Source organism: Carassius carassius, chromosome 15 (assembly GCF_963082965.1).
Source record: "Carassius carassius chromosome 15, fCarCar2.1, whole genome shotgun sequence".
Classification (NCBI taxonomy): domain Eukaryota; kingdom Metazoa; phylum Chordata; class Actinopteri; order Cypriniformes; family Cyprinidae; genus Carassius; species Carassius carassius.
The window spans coordinates 15,054,888-15,075,539 of NC_081769.1; the positions used below are offsets into that span (position 1 = coordinate 15,054,888).

General features: G+C 36.1%; 1 protein-coding gene across 3 annotated transcripts in view; it reads left to right on the forward strand.

The window, feature by feature from the left end:
- The window catches only part of nbeal2 (neurobeachin-like 2), a 66,446-nt gene extending 45,996 nt beyond the window's left edge, over positions 1-20,450 (forward strand). For 2 of the 3 annotated variants that reach the window (XM_059567529.1, XM_059567530.1), the window contains 22 exons: positions 2,478-2,602; positions 2,818-2,938; positions 4,125-4,285; positions 5,078-5,211; positions 5,316-5,423; positions 5,524-5,619; positions 6,026-6,150; positions 6,497-6,637; positions 7,224-7,354; positions 7,465-7,574; positions 10,017-10,134; positions 10,221-10,318; positions 10,734-10,847; positions 10,935-11,021; positions 12,727-12,836; positions 13,258-13,430; positions 14,120-14,214; positions 15,131-15,247; positions 15,350-15,511; positions 15,722-15,870; positions 17,006-17,141; positions 18,462-20,450. In XM_059567529.1, the coding sequence (XP_059423512.1) occupies positions 2,478-2,602; positions 2,818-2,938; positions 4,125-4,285; positions 5,078-5,211; positions 5,316-5,423; positions 5,524-5,619; positions 6,026-6,150; positions 6,497-6,637; positions 7,224-7,354; positions 7,465-7,574; positions 10,017-10,134; positions 10,221-10,318; positions 10,734-10,847; positions 10,935-11,021; positions 12,727-12,836; positions 13,258-13,430; positions 14,120-14,214; positions 15,131-15,247; positions 15,350-15,511; positions 15,722-15,870; positions 17,006-17,141; positions 18,462-18,569 (2,719 nt within the window). In that variant the 3' untranslated portion in view covers positions 18,570-20,450. Of the gene's footprint in view, positions 1-2,477; positions 2,603-2,817; positions 2,939-4,124; positions 4,286-5,077; positions 5,212-5,315; positions 5,424-5,523; positions 5,620-6,025; positions 6,151-6,496; positions 6,638-7,223; positions 7,355-7,464; positions 7,575-10,016; positions 10,135-10,220; positions 10,319-10,733; positions 10,848-10,934; positions 11,022-12,726; positions 12,837-13,257; positions 13,431-14,119; positions 14,215-15,130; positions 15,248-15,349; positions 15,512-15,721; positions 15,871-17,005; positions 17,142-18,461 lie in introns of those variants that run through there. The other variant, XR_009437674.1, reaches the window with a different exon arrangement.
- Positions 20,451-20,652: the final 202 nt, after the last annotated feature.

Consider the following 20,652-nt stretch of genomic DNA (forward strand, 5'->3'; position numbering starts at 1 on the left):
AAATCTACTCAATTAAAAGTAAAAAGTAGCTCATTTAAACTTTACTCAGAGTAAAAATTACTTAGTTACATTTTAACAGTGGGAGGGAGTCAAAAATGGGACAGGCCAAGGGTGTCAAACTCAGTTCCTGGAGGGCCACAGTCCTGCACAGTTTAGATATAACCCTAATTAAACACACCTGATCCAGCTAATCTAATCATTTAGGTTTATTTGAAAACTACATGATATGTGTGCTGGAGCAGGGTTAGAACTAAACTCTGCAGGGCTATGGCCCTCCAGGAACTGAGTATAGGTATATTAATCTCAAACTAGTTGTTTTTAATTAAAGGAATCAGTTATTTAGAATAATAAAACATTTGGGCTGTTACCAGGCAAATCAGTATCAACAAACTCATCTTTTAATGCAGAGGAAATGCAGAAGATTCATTGGAAGTGGCATTTAGATGTATTACACTGTTTAGTACAGGACAAGAATGCATTTAACCTGCAGTTACAAATGCATGAATAATGTTTTGATATACAAGACATAAAATGTTGAATACTCATTTGAAATGATAAGAAATTAATTATTTTAAAAAATCAAAAGATACTTTAAATGTGAAATTAAAATGGCCAGTATGTGTCAGCAAGTCACTGTTAATAAGTGAGTCATTGCAATTGAACCGAATCATTTAAACGGTTGATTCATTCAGGAACGAAACACTGTCACGTTGCTCAGAGACGCAAAACTGTGCTTTGGTGGCTGTGTTTGGAATTATTTTCTGTTGTAGAAATAAAAGTGTAGCTAAAAAAGGCAATATGGTGTCTAAAACGCAAGTCTCTTAATTAACTTGTTTACTGAACTGTTATATATATGTATGTATATATTCATGATGATTTTTGGAGGAAACGATGGCATTCTTTGTGTGATTTTGATTTAATATATGAAATTATATAAATATGTGAATTTTCTGCCCCTATATCTTCAATTTTGTGATCATTCTAAATGCATTTTAGGAGACTGAATCACACAGTGAAAGAACGCACTATAAATGCGCGCGCACATCATTAAAACAAAAATAGCACACTCCTCACCACGGTCTTTTTAGCTAATTTGTGCAAAACCTCTTGCTAAAATGTCAAAGCTTCATTTTAACCACCAATGCAACGATGCAATTATTTAGCTAACCTCTACATTCTTGCGAAGGGTTGATGTCTTGTCGAGATTTTATAAGCTGCTAGTTTGGTCTTCCTAGGCAAGTACAGCTTACACTGCATAATAGAGCATACATATGGCCAGGGGTTCACTTCATTTCCTTCGAGTTCAACTTCAGAATATGACGGGGTTTCGTTTTCAGCGGTGTCTGCACCACTAACGCCTGTTTTGTCCGTCTGCATCTTTCTTGTGATTTTAGCGCCAGTTTGCCCTCCTGCCCATTATGCTGTAGTTTTCAGGGAGCGATTTATTTTTTTTATTTTTATTTTTTTTACTCAGTAATTAATGTGTTTTAAAATGTAGCGAAGTACAATACTTCAAACAAAATATACTTAAGTAAAAGTAAAATTACAGATTTAAAAAATTACTCTAAAAAGTATTAGCACACAAAAAAGCTACTCAATTACAGTAACGCGAGTAAATGTAATTCGTTACTTTCCACCTCTGGCACACATATCAAATGTTTTCATTCTTACTGAATATTATGCATTGATGTATTTTTTGTCATTTATCTCCCATTTATTTTGCACTATTATCGCTATCAGAATAAATAAATAATATATAGAGAGAGAGAGATTAAAAGGGGTATTTCACCATAAAATGCGAGTCAATGGCTACCGGCATTTTGAGAGTCAAAAAACAACATAAGCAACACAAAAATGAATGCTGTGGCTCCTGAATATATAATAAGGTCTTATGAAATGAAATTATTTGTCTGTGCAAGACAGTGACCATTATGTACCATCAGGAGCTACGAGTATTAATTTTGGGTTGGTTGTGTTGCTTTTTTTTAATCTCTGAAAGTGATTGACTAAAGACCATGGTTTAAACTAAAAATCTTCTTTACTGTCTTGCTGAGTAAAAGTCACCCAGAACTTGGATGGCCTGAGGATGAGCAAGTAAACAGCACATTTTCATTTTTGGGATGAAGTATCCCTTTAAGAAAAAGAAATTTAAGAGATGTCCAAAAATCTGAGACTACACTGGAAATCTAGAATTTCGAATTTCGTTTAAACCTGGAAATATAGACATGGGGATTTTGGGGGATTTCAAAAATATATAAAACTTTACTTAATATTTATTTAGGATTTTTCACTCTTTTTGGGTCACTAAAATGTATTCAGTTAAATATATAAAATCCCAAACAGAAGCAGTCAGACTGTTTTGTCTGACTGTTGTTGATCACTGTGTGGCGTTGAGTTGTATACACTGATGCTGTATATTAAGGGATTATATTGCAGTGTGTGTAAAGGTGGACTGAGTGGAAGTGTTTGTGTTTCAGGGTTCAGCCAGAGGTGAAATGGAAACTGTCAAGCGCAGAGACGTACTCTAAGATGCGTCTGAAGCTGGTGCCAAATTACAGCTTTGACTCCCACAGTGATGCCAGCGCACTGAGAGATAACATGGGTCAGTATCCCTCGGGAAAATGGCTGTGTAATCTGTAAAATGAATATTAATGAATTAATGATATTGAAGAAAATCAATAGTGAGAAAAAGATCACAGAATGACCTTAGGTAAAATAATTTTGCTTTGACCAGGTGTTTTGTCTGCTTGAACTTCTTGTATTTTCACTGTTGATATTTATATATTTGTGTTTTTGTGTGTGTTTTTTCTTCTGCAGGAGCCGACAGCCCTCGCAGCTCAACTGAGCCCATCCCTCTTGCTGTTGCAAAGGAAGCCAAAGTTAGTGACATGGAGGACGACAAACTAGAGGATTTTGAAGATTTTGTCTTCATTGATGAGTAAGTGTGTTCATGTAACTCTGAGACGCATTTGATTTGTAAAGTAAGTTATCTAAACCAGTTGATATAATATATGAATTATATAATAATAAGAATAATGAGAAGAAACAATTATTTTATTATTTTTACATTTAGTCATTTAGCAGACGCTTTTATCCAAAGAAACTTATAAATGAGGACAATAGAAGAAATCATAATCAACAAAAGAGCAATGATATGCAGGTTTATATATATATATATATATATATATATATATATATATATATATATATATATATATATATATATATATATATATAAAAGAAAATGGAAAGAATAGGAAAACAATACAGCAAGCTAGTGGTAAAGGCTGCTTTTTAGCGTTTTGTTAATTGTATAATAAACAAATAGAAAACAGATAGTAAACAAAAAGAATAGAGGAGCTTGTTTTAGTGTTTTTGTTTTTGTTTTGTTTTTTAAGAATAGAGTGAAAGTCTAAAAAGGGCCAGTTTTTTTATTTTTATGATGGCTTCAAATGTGGCTCCTCTTTTTTTTCACAATCTAAACTAGGTTGTTCTTAATATCAGGGCTGCCCAATAAGTTTAATAAACAAGAAGTTATATTAATATTTAGTAATTTATCAGTTATTTTAATTTATTTATGTAAAGTTATAGTACTTAATATTATATTGAATAGGTTTATTTGTATATGTTCAGTTTTCGTTTTAATTATATTTACACATGCTTTTGTAATGTTTATTCTTTTGTTGTTGTTGTTGTTTTTTTTTTCAGTTTTAGTCGTTCTTGTACATCAACTTATTTCAGTTAGTTGCCAAAACGACATTTCACATTTATTTATTTTTTTCTCATTTAAGTTTTTCATGTGATATTTATAGATTATTGAATTTTAGCGTTATTTCAGTTACCAAACACAGTTTTTTTTATAGTTGTGGTTTTAGATAACAAAAGTCTGTTTAGTCTATTTATACTGAAAATAATTCCTCACTGAAGTCAAAGCAGAATTAACTGTCACACGTTCCAGTAAACGCACAGTAGTGGTGTTTTGTTCCTGGATGAATCCGTGTTTTTGAATGAATCATTTGAGACATTCGATGCCTGCAAAGGCTTTGTTTCTACAGCTTTTGAGATGTGTTTAGTGTGATGGAGTGTTGGTTCAGCAGGGTGTGTTTGTGTGTGCCATTCCTCAGGGCGGAGGAGGGCGAGGAGGAGAGCCAGAAGGAAAAGCTGGTGCTCTCCGAGGAGTGTGAGCTCATCACTATTGTTGCTGTGGTACCAGGTCGTCTGGAGGTCACAACACACCACCTGTACTTCTACGATGGCAGCAGTGAGAAAGAGGAGACCGAGGAAGGTGAGTAACAGCTGGTATTGTGTAGTTCATCTCGTTTTGTTTTTCTCACTGATAATCCTCCATTCATTGTTCATTTCATGAATGTCTGTACAGTACCAATCAAAAGTTTAAAATAAGGAATCTTTTTTAATGTTTTATGAAAGAAGTCTCTTAAGCTCACCCAAATCCTAATTTATTCAATCACAAATACATTAAAAAACAGTAATATTGTAAAATATTAAAAAAAAAATTATTTCATATATTTTAAACGATAATTTATTACTGTGATGTTTTTTATTATTTTTTTGCACTCATCTTCGGTCATATGATCCGTCAGAAATCATTCTAATATGCTAATTTTATGATCATATGATTATGATTTTTGCCGATTCATATTTTTGATGATTAGAAAGCTCAGAAGAACAGCATTTATTTGAAAGAGCAAAACAGTTTTCAGTATAATAATAAGAAATGTTTGAGTGGCAAATCAGCATAATAGAGTGATTTCTGAGGGATCATGTGACACTGAAGACTGGAGTAGTCAGTGATAAAAATGCAGTTTTGCTATAAAAATTATAAATTCAATTTTCAAGTATATAATAAAATAGAAAACTTTATTTTGAATCATAATAATATTTCACAACATTAGAAATATTTAATTGAATTAATGCAGCCTTGGTGAGCATAGGAAACTTCTTTCAAAATCATTTTTAAACATAATTAATTAATAACTTAATTATTCCAGACTTTTGACTGGTAGTGTATGGGATAAGATATTATTTATGATAATAATGTGACTGCCCATCTTTGCAGGCATTGGGTTTGATTTCAAGAGGCCGTTGTCACAGCTAAGGGAAGTCCACCTGAGGCGCTACAACCTGCGGAGATCGGCATTAGAGCTGTTCTTCATTGACCAGGCACACTACTTCATCAACTTCAGGAAGGGGGTGAGCTAGACACACACTAACTGCTATACTGCAGGAGAAACTACAGTGGAACAGGATGGCCACAAGCACTTTGTGTTTTTATATTTGTTTTGGTTCTCCGACAGGTCCGGAACAAAGTCTACTCCAGGATCCTAGGTCTCAGACCACCCAATCTCTTCTACTTTGGTTCTCGCTCTCCTCAGGAGCTCTTGAAAGCCTCCAACCTGACTCACGTACGTCTGATGTGATGCTAGTATTTTCCATTTGTGCATTTTTCCATTTTTGCTGGTTGCTCGACTATAGTTTATTTTCATTTTTTTGTTTCTATTGCAGAGATGGGTTTGCAGAGAGATCTCCAATTTTGAATATCTGATGCAGCTCAACACCATTGCTGGTCGCACATACAATGATTTATCCCAGTATCCAGTGGTGAGTTGTTACAGAGCTAGCATTGTTTTGGTTTTGTTTTGTAATTTTTGTTTGTCTTTTTATTCTGTTCTGTTATTTGTTTTGTTTTGTTTGTTTGTTTTTTTCTCTTTTTTATTTTTTTTTTGTTTGGTTCTATGTTTTTCTGTTTTGTTCCGTTTGTTTTTGGTTTGTTTTTTTGCTTTTGTTTTCCACAACGCTTGTTCTATGCAGTCTCAGGCTGAATTTATGTACTTTATTTCATTTAGTTTTTCAGTCTTTGAATTTCATTTGAAAAAATAATTTATTATTTATGTTAATAAACCAAGATTTTTATAGATTTTTTTTAAACTGGGTGATTAATATGTATTATTAAAAAATGTGCTTCACATGTCTTCTTTTTTCTTCATGTGCATGTCCATATTCCCAGTTCCCCTGGGTGCTGTGTGACTACACATCTACTGAATTGGATCTGGAGGACCAAGCTGTTTTCAGAGATTTGTCCAAACCCATTGGTGTCGTCAACCCAAGACATGCACAGAACGTCAGGGAAAAGTGAGACAGTGTTAATGTCCTTTTTGCAGAATTCTCATTATCAAAGAATGTGTTGTTAAACTAGAAAATTTCAAAATGATTTATAAATACACTTAAATTTGTAAATAATAGCAGTATGTTCTATAATAAGATAATGCAGTGTAATGTAGAATCTTTGGAGGATTTAATCTGATTTTCTTAATGTCTTGTTGTTGTTGTTTGGTTAGGTATGAGAGTTTTGAGGATCCAACAGGCACTATTGATAAATTTGTAAATAATAGCAGTATGTTCTATAATAAGATAATGCAGTGTAATGTAGAATCTTTGGAGGATTTCATCTAATTGTCTTGTTGTTGTTGTTGGTTAGGTATGAGAGTTTTGAGGATCCAACAGGCACTATTGATAAGTTCCACTATGGCACACACTACTCTAATGCTGCCGGCGTCATGCACTACATGATCCGCACAGAGCCCTTCACCTCATTGCATATCCAGCTCCAGAGCGGCAAGTAAGACACACACTCACACACCACTGTAGTCATACTGCAAGCTAAAGCCAGGGCTGTCCAATCTTGCTCATGGAGGGCCACCTCTAGTTCAAACACACCTGAACCAGCTATTCAAGGTCTTCAGGATTACTAGAAACAGGAAGTTGTGTTGGGGCAGGCCAGAACTAAACTCTGCAGGATATTAACCCTTCAGGAGCAGGATTGGACACCCCTGCTCAAGTTTAAGGGTTTTTTTATTCATTTGGTCATACTGGAGACATTTTGTAAAGAAATGTTTTATGCGTTTATTCATTCCGACGATACCTGAAGTACAACTGGAAATTTGACTCTAAGTTAGTTTAATGGTTTTAATTCTCCATAAAACATGAAGTGTCCGTAGTGGAATGCAGATCACCAACACAACAAATTGTGAATATTCTGAATATAAATAATATTTTAAATATTGTAGATAAAATGTTATGTTTGTTGGCACTCCATAGTATTGACCACTAGGTTGCAGTGGTGTTTACTTGATGGTTTTCAAGTTATCATGCATATTGTCCAATGTTTGGGCTGCACTTACAAGAGTGATTGTGTGTGTGCTCAGGTTTGATTGTGCCGATAGGCAGTTTCATTCAGTAGCAGCAGCATGGCAAGCACGAATGGAGAGTCCAGTTGATGTGAAGGAACTCATCCCAGAGTTCTTCTACTTCCCAGAGTTCCTGCAGAACATGAACGGTCAGTGTGCCTCTCTGAAGCTTCTCAGTGATGAAAACTACCCTTGCATCAATTATGTTGGGTTAATGGATTTTGAACTGTATAAGTATATGTATATGTCATGTGTGCAGGTTTTGATCTGGGCTGCTTGCAAATCAGTCAGGAGAAGGTCAATGATGTGTTGATTCCCCCCTGGGCATCTTCGCCTGAAGACTTCATCAGGAAACACCGCAAAGCTTTGGTGTGGAAACAGACATACATACATACATACTAAACAAAACAATCAATTATTTTTGTAACCTTTAATTTGTAAATATGTTTTGTAGAATACAAAATACTATTAAAATACCAATACACTCCAGGGAGTGAATCAGATGTTTCAATTTCAATTTCAAACTGCTCCAACAAATTCAATTAATTTGTTAGACTATTCAAACTTTTAGAATGATCTGTGGAAGGGATAATTCACCTAAATTTTTTTTTAAAAATGTACTCATCCTCAGGCCATACACGATATGAATGAGTTTGTTTCTGCATCTTAAAAAAAAGATTTTTGAGAAATCTAGCATCACATCACTTGTTCAACAGTAAATCTCCTACAAGTGAATGGGTGCCATCAGATTGAGAGTGTAAACATCAGAATCTTGTAAAGTGAAATCTGCATTTTTGAAAGTAAACAAATCCATCATTAAGGTGTTTTAACTTTAAATCTGGCCAAAATACCAATCTATAATCCATAATAATGCTTCCTGTTTTGAACTCTTTATGTTTGTAAACGGTGCTTGATCTGTGCATATTTCTCACCTGATTCAGAAGAGATTACTTTTTCACTGGGTAAGCAATACTATAGATGGAGGACTTCTATTTTAGCCAAAAGCAGCACTTTAAAGTTAAAAACGTCTTATTGATTTATTTATTACAAACATGCAGCTTTTAACAAGATGTTTATAGATCAGTGGTCTCCAACGTGGTGCCCGCGTGGAGTCTCTGAGTCGCCCGCCGAGTACGTTCTATAAATAGCCTGAATTGTAATCTTTCATTTTTTTTTTATGATAACGTTATAAAATGAGAAAATAACTATTGGTGACATTTCATATACCATTAAAACATAATAAAATAATTCAATAATTTAAAATATTTAGAATCTGCACGTCTCTCTCTCTCTCTCTCTCTCTCTCTCTCTCGCTCGCTCTACGTCTCGCGCGCGCACCTCTCTGTCTCTCTGTTGTCTCTCTCTCTCTCTCTCGCTCGCTCTGCGTCTCGTGCGCACACCTCTCTTGTTCTCTCTGCGTAACGCGCGGCAGAGGAGCAGCGTTTTAATTTAGTTAAACACAGATATTATGTTGCTTTTCTAATTTTACATGCAAGTATGTAAAGTAGGGCTGCACGATGTGTCGTTTAAGCATCGATATCGCGATGTACGAATCCACGATAGTCACATCGCAGGATGTGCGATGTAGGCTGTCGTAGTTGATACGTTATTCAATAACTGTACGGGCCAGCTACTCCCCTGCCCTTGACAGTGTGATTCGCGGATTAATTGCACAGCTTAACCATCATAGAGTGAAAGTTTATAATTGACATGACTGAAAACCACATGCAAGTTTAACAGGGCAGAGAGAGAGAGCGCGGCGAGAGAGACAGAGAGAGCGCGGCGAGAGAGACAGAGAGAGCGCGGCGAGAGGGACAGAGAGAGCGCGCGAGAGAGACAGAGAGAGAGAGCGCGAGAGAGAGAGACAGGGAGAGAGAGCGCGCGCGCGAGAGAGACAGGGAGAGAGAGCGCGCGCGCGAGAGACAGAGAGAGAGAGAGCGCGCGCGAGAGAGACAGAGAGAGAGAGAGAGCGCGCGCGCGAGAGAGACAGAGAGAGAGCCAGAGAGAGAGCGCGCGCGCGAGAGAGAGACAGACAGACAGAGAGTACATTAGAAGTACCATCAATGTTTATAGAACTGTATATGGATTTACTTTGCATGTAATTTTTTTTTCTTATGAATGTAAATGTGAATGTAAGAATGTAAGTGTGCTCACCCCATTTTTGTTTGTAAGAAAAAATATCGCAATATATATCGCAGAAAAATAAAATATCGCAATGTCATTTTTTCCCAATATCGTGCAGCCCTAATGTAAAGTATATCATTCAGTCACTATTTCATATTTATGCCGTTGTTCTTTCTCCCTTTGCCCCCGTGATTTTGTCTATATCGCGATGACCCCACATTTTTTAGGACAAAAACGCCTATTTTTAGGACAAAAAAACTTGTCTTATATTCGGGTATATATGGTAATTATATATTCAATAGTCATAATATTTAACAATATTACTGTTTGTTGTTGTATTTTTCAAAACTTGAAACTGTGTGTGTGTGTGTGTGTGTGTGTGTGTGTGCGCGCGCATGTGTGTGCCTATATCAAACAAGTAGCCCTCAAAACTATTTTATCCCTTCAGGGAGCCCTCACTCACAAAAAGGTTGGAGACCCCTGTTATAGATGGACTGGAGTTGTGTTGATTGTTGATGTTTTTTATATCAGCTGTTTGGGGATCATATTTGGGTAAACTACTCCTTTAAAAAGAATCGGCTCAAAAATTAATTTGTTTGTGAATCGGCCAACATTAGTGCAATGATTTCTGGATGCATCCAGCAAAGAAAACTGACACAATCTCTTTGTGTATCTCTGTGTTTAAAGGAGAGTGAGCATGTGTCTGCTCACCTGCACGAGTGGATCGATCTCATATTCGGGTATAAGCAGCGAGGACCTGAGGCAGTGGAAGCTCTCAATGTCTTCTACTACTGCACTTATGAGGGTAAGAGAGCTCTTATGAGTTCATATTAGTTTAAACATCTACCTTCATGGATAATATGACTGATCGTGGTCTGTTTTGGCTGTCAGGTGCAGTGGATCTGGACGCCATAGCTAATGAGACCGAGCGCAAGGCCCTTGAAGGCATCATCAGCAATTTTGGCCAGACGCCCTGTCAGCTTCTCAAGGTGGGACATCAGACAGATGTTTCCATCTCTAGTCAGCATAAACTTCATTTTATATGAGCTTCCAGGTCTGAAGAGTGTTATTTATATAGTACGATAGTAATGAGTAATATTTAGAATTTGCTTTTATTTTTGCTTTCAGCTTTCATTTTAGTAATCTTACGTGCTTTTGTAATTTATATTACTTTTTTTATATTGATGTTGATTTTGATTTCAGTTTTAGTTTGTGTCAAGTTAGTCATTTTAGTGCTTCAACTTCAGCTTATTTCAGGTAGTTGCCAAGGCAAGATTTTCCATTTCAGCTTTATTTCAGTAATCAAAAATGCATTTAATATTTTTTTTAAACTTTGTTCTGAAAGCATTTGTGTAATGTATTGTGGGTAATATGGCACAAGTGAAACCTCTCTGTCTAATTCAGGAGCCCCATCCTCCCCGTATGTCAGCTGAGAACGCTTTCAGGCGACAGGCCCGTCTGGACATTCTGCCTCCCAACCTTTTTGATCAGCTCACTAAACTCCGATCTTTTAAAGAGGTGAGTCCCAATTTATCTGTATTCAATTTGAACTGAATAGTATGCTGAAATGCAACTCTAAGTTGTTTTTGATGTTGCTTCATGTAGGTGGTGAGTGATGGCCTGCCTTTAGTCCAAGCCGTGGTGCCTAGAAATCAAACCCGCTCCTTTATCATCCCTGGCTCTGACATACTGGTGAGATTAATTCATTATTATATTCATTGTAATGTACTAATACTTGAATAAGATCAGAACCAATCTTGAGGATCAAGAGGGTCTGTGGAAGAGGGTTAGTACAGTTGTTCTCAACCATGGGGCCAGGGGCCACTAGGGGGCCTCAGCAAACTTTCAAGAGAGCCTTAAGATGACTTAAAATTATATAAAGACAAACAAGCATTTTTCCTAATACTGTTGAGCTAACTCTAAGAAAAATGCAGCCTATCACACTGAACTTAAGTTAACACAGCTAGCAACCGACAACTTAAAGGGATAGTTCAGCCGAAAATGAGAATTCAGTTTATTCGCTTCATTCGCGTGTGAAATTAGCTTCAATCGCGCATGAAATTCACTTCAGAACAGACTCGAATTCACGTCATGGGAGGGACTTCACGTCATGACTTCACACAGCATTATGATTTCAACCACCATTTATTCGGATAATTGTTAAAATATTACTATTATCGTGTCATGAATGTAGTTTTAAAAATATTTCACGTGAGAATGTAGTTGTTTTAAACTCAAATATGTGGTTTACTTATAAAGACAGCGCGTATTTCAAAATGTGTTTCGCCGATTTCAGAGAGGATCAGCTCCACGTGATCAGTGGGAGTTAAGTGATCATGTATCAGTCTAGAGCACTCTCTACTCAGCTAGTCCTTCTGACATTTGCCCCTGACTCTGATGTCTCTTTAGTGGTTAAACATAAAATATAATTAATTTTGGGTAAATTTAACAGGTAATCTTTGGTCTTTATTCAATTAATCTATTTCTTCCAAGCAAGATCCTTTTTATTCCTGTTTCTGTAAAAAAATAAAGAAGTATCATACAGCTCCAGGTATCCACATACAGCGACGATGACTTTGTCTTTTGATTGTTGCTCCAGATTTTCCCTCCACTCGCCACGTCATAACCATGTCACTACTAGAGCAAGCTCCTGATTGGTTAATGTGACACAAAATTTCGCCAAAGTTCAGATTTTTCAACTTGTGCGATTCGTCAAAACGCCTGAGATGCTCAATTCAAGCCACGTCTTTTGCGCCGCCTCATTTGCGCGAATCGCGCCGCAGGATGTCTATACGCGTTTTTGCATTGACTTAACATGTATATCAATCGCGCTAAATGCTTCTTTCGCATCTGGTCTGAACCCACCATAAGACCTTCATTCATCTTCAAAGCACAAATTAAGATATTTGTGATGAATTCCGAGAGCTCTCTGACCCTGCATAGATGGCAAGGATCCAAACACAATCAAGGTTCATAAACGTAGCAAGGAGAGCATTAAAATAATCCATGTGACTTCAGTAGTTGAAACATCATTTTACAAAGCTACGAGAGTCCTTTTTGCATGTAAAGAAAACTAAACTAACTTTATCCTCCTCAATAATATCTTCAAAATATCATCTTTTGTGTTCAGCAAAAGAAAATATTCTGAATATTTAATTTTTTTTGGATGAACTATCTCTTAACACACACAAAAAACAGACAATGTTATAATAATTTCCTTTGTTTTACAGTGATGGTATAAAAACTAATTCAGTTAAATTGAATTTTTTTTTTTGCAAACAACATCTAGTCTGTCTCGCTCTTAATAGTTTTCTCTCAGCATATATTTTAGGAAGTGGGTCCTTCACAGATTTGAGGGTTCCTGATCATTTGCTGAATGGCATTTGTCCTGTTTCAGGTGACAGTGAGTGACAATGGAATGATAGGCACTCATAGCTGGCTGCCCTACGACAAGAACATAGCTAATTATTTCACCTTCACCAGAGACCCCACTGTGAGCAACCCAAAGTAAGTTTGAACATGTACACATGTCTAAACACATTATATAATCATGTTCAGAGACTTAGTGATTTCATATGGTTTTCAAGACAAGAGGTTTTGATTAGGTACAAAGTTATTTTTATAGTGACAATATTGGGCTTTGGACAAATAATCAAAAACTTTATAGCAGCTTGTAAATAGCAGCTTTTTGACATTAAGCTCTGGTGGTTTGGCTGCTTTGGTCTCTATGAATGTTCTTCAGTCAAATTGGGTACTTTGTAGTTAAAGCTAATTTGTTTTGCCAAGCCTTTCTTGATGTTTTGGAGTGGTCTGCTAACATGTGTCGAATCTGATGGTTAAACACAACATTGATCTATTTCAAATGTTCTCCTGCTGACAAGTTTAGTCCCATTTGTTGGTACTGACCTTTTGTTTGATCTGTTTTTAGGACCCAGCGGTTCCTCAGCGGGCCGTTCTCCCCAGGGGTGGAAATGGGGTCCCAGGTGCTGGTGGTGTCCACTGACGGGCGTCTGCTGTTCAGCGGGGGGCACTGGGACTGCAGCATAAGGGTCACTATGTTAGGCAAGGCCAAGCTGGTGGGCAGGATCTGCCGTCACATAGGTGAGAAACGTCTGTCTGACACAGACATACCCAGATAGTACAAAGCCAAGGCGCAGCTGTAGGCATTGGAATGAGTTTGATGGAGCTGTTGAGCTGAATCCTAATTAAAATTAGCAGCTGTCAGATTTGGCAGAGATGTTTGATGAATCATTTGTTGCTGAAACAGAACCATTAACCCTTTAAAGCCTAAAGTATGATAAAAATGAGTATCACATTTGATACAAGAGGTGTTTATGACTCATTGGTTCAGTTGCTGGTATTTATATTATATATTACATACATAAATGCATATCTCCCAACAATATGTCATAGTAAGATGATATTTAAATGTTTATGATCAAATTTCTCTAGTTTTTATTGTGAGGGCAAAACTTAATGCGTTTCAGTGGAAAACTGTGTAAAGTTTACTTAATAAAAATCTGTAAATATTAGACCAATTTAGAGCTATTCTAAAAGGTATTTTACTTTCTAAAAAGTATTAAGGGCAGAACGCATGTAGTAGATTGTGTGCAACAAGTTTTCAGCAGAGTTTGGACCGTGTTGATAATTTAAAGGCTTTAGAAATTTGACAGCTCTCTCTCGATTTCAACTTCTCAGAAGATGTGTGGTGCAAATTGCTGATTATATAATGCATTTGATTATGAACAAATGTCCCGATGGCTGAATAATGTGTTTTTTGTGGGGTATAGATGTGGTCACATGCCTGGCTTTGGATCTCTGTGGTATCTACCTCATCTCTGGCTCACGAGACACCACCTGCATGGTGTGGCAGGTCCTACAGCAGGTTTGCTCACACAAAATACTTGTGCTTAGATTACAAGTTAATACAAACATAAAAGGGTGTGAAGGGTACATCTGTACCCATGAGCAGTCATTTAAATTTGAACAGAATGTACACTGTCATACAATAAATATATATTTTTTATGATGTTTTTACTTTTATTATGCAAGGGCACAAAAACATTGATCAGTAAAGTAACAGTAAAGCAGCGAATCAGCATATTGGAATCACTTCTGAAGGATCACGTGACACTGAAGACTGGAGTAATGATGCTGGAAATTCAGCTTTGCAAGCATAAGGATAAATGACATTTAAAAACATTTTCAGAAAAGAAAGTTATAGAAATAGAAAAGTTATTTTAAATTGTACTAATATTTCACATTGCAGTTTTTTCTTGAATTTTTTATCAAATCAGTGCAGACTTTCAAAAATATATATGTAAAAAAAAAAATGTGTACATACCCCAATAGTTTTGAATGGTAGTGTAAATAGCCAGGAATAGAAATCAGATGCGTCAAAATCATAGACTGTATAAAAACATGGCCGAATTGTCCATGACGTCACCCATAGGTTTCCGAAGAGCGTTTTTGAAGCCAAAAGTGGGTGAAGGTGGATAATCCCTCTCGGATAATTGAAAATGGGCAAAAAGGCGGGAGCTGGTTGCAGAAGCCACGCCCACCTAGTGCGACAGCAGTGGCAAACCACCTGTCACTCAAGTGGCCGCACCCTTAATTATGCAGAACATTTAAGGCTTAATATAATTTAAACGGATGAGTTATAAAAAAAATTCACACCCCTTACAGTTGTCATGAAGGGGAAAATTAGCTATATAGACCAAAATAATTTTTTTAACCAGGCTGTAAACATGTTTTTTTCTGCTCTAAAAGTGACTGAATCAGAGTGTATCTTTTACATGTAGGGTGGTTTCTCTAGCGGTCTGTCTCCACGGCCCGTGCAGATGCTCTGTGGACATGATCAAGAGGTCACATGTGTCGCCATCAGCACTGAATTGGATATGGCGATTTCAGGGTCAAAGGTCAGTTTAGATCAGACCATTTCTTAATTGTCCCTTCAGGAGTTACTACATTGCCATTAGGAATCATGAATCTCTCCGTTGCTCTCTTTTTCTCTCGTTCAGGATGGCACAGTAATCATGCACAGTGTGCGTCGTGGACAGTACCTGCGGACCCTGAGACCACCGTGTGAGAGCTGCCTTCCTGCCCCTGTGGTACACCTGGAGGTCGGCATGGAAGGGCACATAGTGGCACAGACTGTTACCGAGGGCCGCACTGCCGGAAAGGTGCTGACTGACAATGTTTGTCAAAAGAGAAAAGTGTTGTTTTTAGTTATTGTGAGAATGGAAATTAACATAAAATCCAATATTAAATAAAAAATTGTAAACCCAAAAATGCTTTATGTAAGAGCACTATTGCAATGCTTCTAAAATCTGGCCTGCACACCTGTTTTTTGGGGGGTATTTGATTGATTTATTTCTTTTTTGTGCCTGTAGGAGAAGTATGGACTGCATGTGTACTCTGTGAATGGCACTCTCTTAGCATCTGAGACCTTGGACGAGAAGATTTCAGCTTTGCATCTGGTGCCTGACTACCTCATCGTAGGCACACAACAGGGGAACCTTCACATTCGAGACTTGTACAGGTAAACACACCTCTAATGCTCATTTTACATGTACACCTTGTTTAAAAATTTGTAGATTATTATTATTTTTTTTTTTTAAAGAAAATAATATTTTTTTATAATTATACATTTATTTAGAGTGGACTTGTTGTATTAAATCCCATTTCTTCCACTGAATAAGAAATAAAAAGGTAATTGTGACTTTTTATTTGACAATTCTGACTTTTTTTCTCACAGTTGCGAGTTTTCATCTACCAATTAAATGTTTTTTTTTTTTAGAATTGCATGATAAAAACTCACAATCTTGTTTTTTTTCTCAGAATTGTGAGATATAAACTCATAATTGTGAGTAATAAAGTCAGAACTGGGTCATGTAAATTCACAATTGCGGGTTATAAAGTTAGAACTGCAGTACATAAACTCTGTTGCGGTATATAAAATCTTTTTTTTTTTTTTTGCAATTGACTTTTTTTTCCTCACAATTCAGTTTATGTCTCGCAATTCTTATTTTTTTTTTCTCAGAATTATGAAATATAAACTCCCAACACTTAAGTCAATTGTTTCTTGCTCAATACTGATTTTATAACACGCCATTGTGAATTTAAATCTCACAGTTCTGAGAAAAAAGTCAGAATTGCGAGTTTAAATCATGCAAATCTGCGGGAAAAAAAGGTCAGTAAAGCCTTTTAAAAATAAATGCTGTTGTTGTGAATTTTATATTTCTCCAATAAATCAACCGTTTTGTACATTCATAATAATAAGAAATGTTTCTTTAGCAGCATTTTAGAATGCTTTCTGAAGGATCATGTGACACTGAAGACTGAAGTAATGGCTGCTGAAAATTCAGTTTTGCCATTAAAGGAATAAATTAAACTTGAATAGAAAATAGAAAAGTGTTTTTTTGAAAATTACAATAATATTCAAAAAAATGTTTTTGATCCGCAGCCTTGGTGAACACAAGAGACTTCAGTAGTTCTGGCGTACAGCTGCTCAGCTTAGCACGACCTGTTTGATCATATTCTTTGATATTTTTTCCCATTGTTGTAGATGCATTCTTAATAAATCCTTTGTGTCATCACAGTAAATCTTCAGCAGCTGGGTCCATATTTGCTTCTCATTCCCAAGCCTCTTTTTCTCTGTCTTTGCGTGTGTTTAGTTTGAATCGGGCTGTTGCGCCCTTGGCCCTGAAGGTCCCTGTGCGCTGTGTGTCTGTCACGAAAGAGAGCAGTCATATTCTGGTGGGCCTGGAGGATGGCAAACTCATCGTGGTGGGAGCAGGAAAACCAGAAGAGGTGAGCTGGAGAGGTTGCCAGCAGGTTTTTACTGCCTGTATAAATTCCATGCTGCTATACTGTTATTAGTACATCATAATGCTAATAGGCACAATTTACACCTAGAAAAAGTATTGATTTTTTAAATTGTTTACTTTTACATTATAAATGTAAGAATTTAAAAAACAGCATATGTACTAAATGTCGAGGAAACAGTAAAAAATTACTTTAAAATAAATTACTTTTTAATTTATATATATATATATATATATATATATATATATATATATATATATATATATATAAATGAATCCATGCAGACAACAACTGATGAGTAGAATCAAGTTCCCTTCCTGCGTTTTTTGATTTTTTAATAATTTGTTACTCTCAGAAGTACACAGAAGTGCTGAAAAATAGACAAGTCGCTACTGCTGTTACATACTTCTGTGAGGTTATAGTGTTATTAGTTCATTATAATGTTGATAGGCACATTTATATGCTATTACGTGTTACAAAGTCAGAAATGTGAATTTATCTCGCAATTCTGACTTTATGTCTGATAATTGTGAGCTTTTAATCACACTGTTCTGACTTTGTAACATACAACTGTGAGTTTCTATCACGTAATTCTGAGAAAAAAAAAGTCGGAATCATGAGATAAAATGTTGCATTTGCTTTTTTCGTTTTTATTCAGTGGTGGAAACGAGCTTCCATCATGAATATGAATAGAAACAGTGAAAAAAATAAATAATAAAAAACTATTATTATTCAAAATATACAATTATTGCTATTATTAATTGTTAGTTCTTTAATTTATGCATTGTTAAAGTGTGTTTTTAAAATGTGCATGAGGAAATTAATATTAACCAAGATTAAAAAATGCTAAAAATATTAAAAACATTATTGTCATCATTGTAAACTACAATGGAAGCCTGTTTCCGCCACTGAATAAAAAATAAAAAAGGTAACTGAATTTTTATCTCATGTGTGATACGAACGTTGTTATGTCAGAATTGTGAGACATAAACTGGACTTTATAACTTGTAATTGCAAGTTAATATCTCACGGTTTTGAGAAAGAATATCAGAATTGTGAGATGTAAACTCGCTATTGCGAGAATTGCAGAATAGAATAGAAAGTCGCAATTACCTTTTTTTTTTTACTTTTTTTATTCAGTGGCAGAAACGGGCTTCCATAAACTACTGTATCATGTTACCAAAAAAAAGAGGTCACTCTCTCTTTGTCAAAGATGTTAATTTATATGTAACTTATGCGTTTAATTTTTTACTTGAATCAGCTATTTTTTAAAAATTCAATATTTAAACCTTTCTCCTAATTCAGGTGCGGTCTAGGCAGTTTTCCCGCCGACTGTGGGGCTCCACACGCAGAATCTCCCAGGTGTCCGCAGGAGAGACTGAATACAACCCCGATGAGCCTCCTGCTAAATGAGCCCGTGTGCCTTCAGCAAACACTGTGCATCCACAAGAGACGAGAGCATGAGCGCTCCTGCACCACTCGTCCGCTTTCCTGCCCTCCTGAAACAGAGAGCTTGGAAACAAGAGTTAAGGGAACACAAGTGGTGAACATCCAAATGTGCACTTTTATACAAAAAGGGAAAAGAACATTCTTCTCGAAAATGCAGTGATTTATACTGCATTTGACAGACAAACATTCCAAAGATTTTTGATCAGGCGAATCAGGCAGTCGTGTTGACGGCTAAGACTGAACTTTTTAAAAGCAGTATGTTCTGTGCTGTGAATCCCAGACTGTCTTCTCACTGGCTGGAGCTCAAGGCACTGTGGCTCAGTGTGATGGACTTCGTCTCTGTCACTGAGTGACTAACCGTCATCACCTGAGCCGTTTTATAATGTAGTAGATCTTCTTCTGCTGATTTTCGCTTTTGTACACTGGTACCCCATCTGACACTTGAAAACCTTCTTATATTAAACAATGTCATCTATGACATCTACAGGCACCGACAGAGTCATTTTAGCTCTGTGCATGTACAGTATGTGGGTGTGGGTGTTTGTATTGCTTTGCACGGTTACTTGCAGACGCTTTGTATAATGCAGTAATTAATGTGACGCCTAAATTAGAACAAGATCCTTTCGCTGTTTTTTTTTAATGATGTGAAGCGCTTTGAGCCCTATTAAGTCTCGAGACTTAATTCAGTACCTCTGGTGCCTTAAAATAGGTCAACATTAGAAATGTCCATAATTATGATTGATTATGACATGAAATATATTAAAGGGGTAGTTCACCTGAAAATGAACGTTTTGTCATCATTGACTCTCCCTTATGGTTCCAACCCTGTATGATGGACTTTCTCCTGAAAAAAGAAAATTATAATGTGTATATTACATTTTCATATATTATATTTTAGTTTTCGTTAGTTGTTTTTTTGTGATTAAAAATAAACATTTGGAACAACATGAGTGAATGATCACAATCTTAATTTTGGGGTGAACCATCCATTTACTCAATTAGGTTCTGCTCATAAAAAGCTTTTTTTTTCAATATTGGCACACATTTATCTCTTTCGCACTGTGTAAATCTTTCATATTCTGTTATATATTATACATTATAAAAGGAAGTGCCTTTCCTGTTATGGATTTGCACAGCCATCACAAAAATCCTCTTAAACGTGAATACGAGCGCACTGATGTGTTTGGTCTTCCACTGTAGGGCATTTCTAGCATATAGCGCTTTCTAAAATCGGCATAAAAGCGCTTTTAGCTTCTTTTCACATAATAGTTGCGAAACGGTTTCAGCTCATCCTCACATGCCGCTTATTAATATGCTGTGATTATAAACTCATTTACAAAAAATCTCAATCTTAACAGGAATTTATCCATTTTGAACTCCGCAGAGTGCCTCAACTATGTTCTTCGCTGTAATTACGAAAATATTTGTAATATGTGAACCATACACCAGCTAGTCTTAATTGTCCTGTGAATGTGTTCATTGGCTCGGGCCATAATTCTGTCTATGTTTCCACTGGAATGTTTTGTCTAGATGTGATGTTTTTTTTGTTTTTTTTGCTCTTGACGCACTGAATGCTTTGAAAGCTGTACTGTGTGAGTGGTGTCTGTGTGACACATGGGTATTGGGGGGGCGGGGGGACAGAGGACACATCTGGCTGGCTTCTCTGGGATGGTTGCGTTAATTCTGCTGCTCTGCGCTGGATAGCAAAGCCAGCAGAGAAACTGAAGCACCGAGCACAATGGCCAGCAGTTATACACTGTTTAAAGGAATAGTTCACCTGGAAATTATATATATTTTTAGTGCTGGGCAATGATTAATCGCATCTAAAATAAAAGTTTTGTGTGTGTACTGTGTATTATTTATTATGTGTATATAAAGACACACAGTATACATTTTGAAACTACATTTATTTATATTCATATAGTTTATATTATGTAGAAATATATTTAATATATAAACAACATATTTTTCTTAAATATATACACATGACTGTGTGTGTATTTATATATATATATATATATATATATATATATATATATATATACAC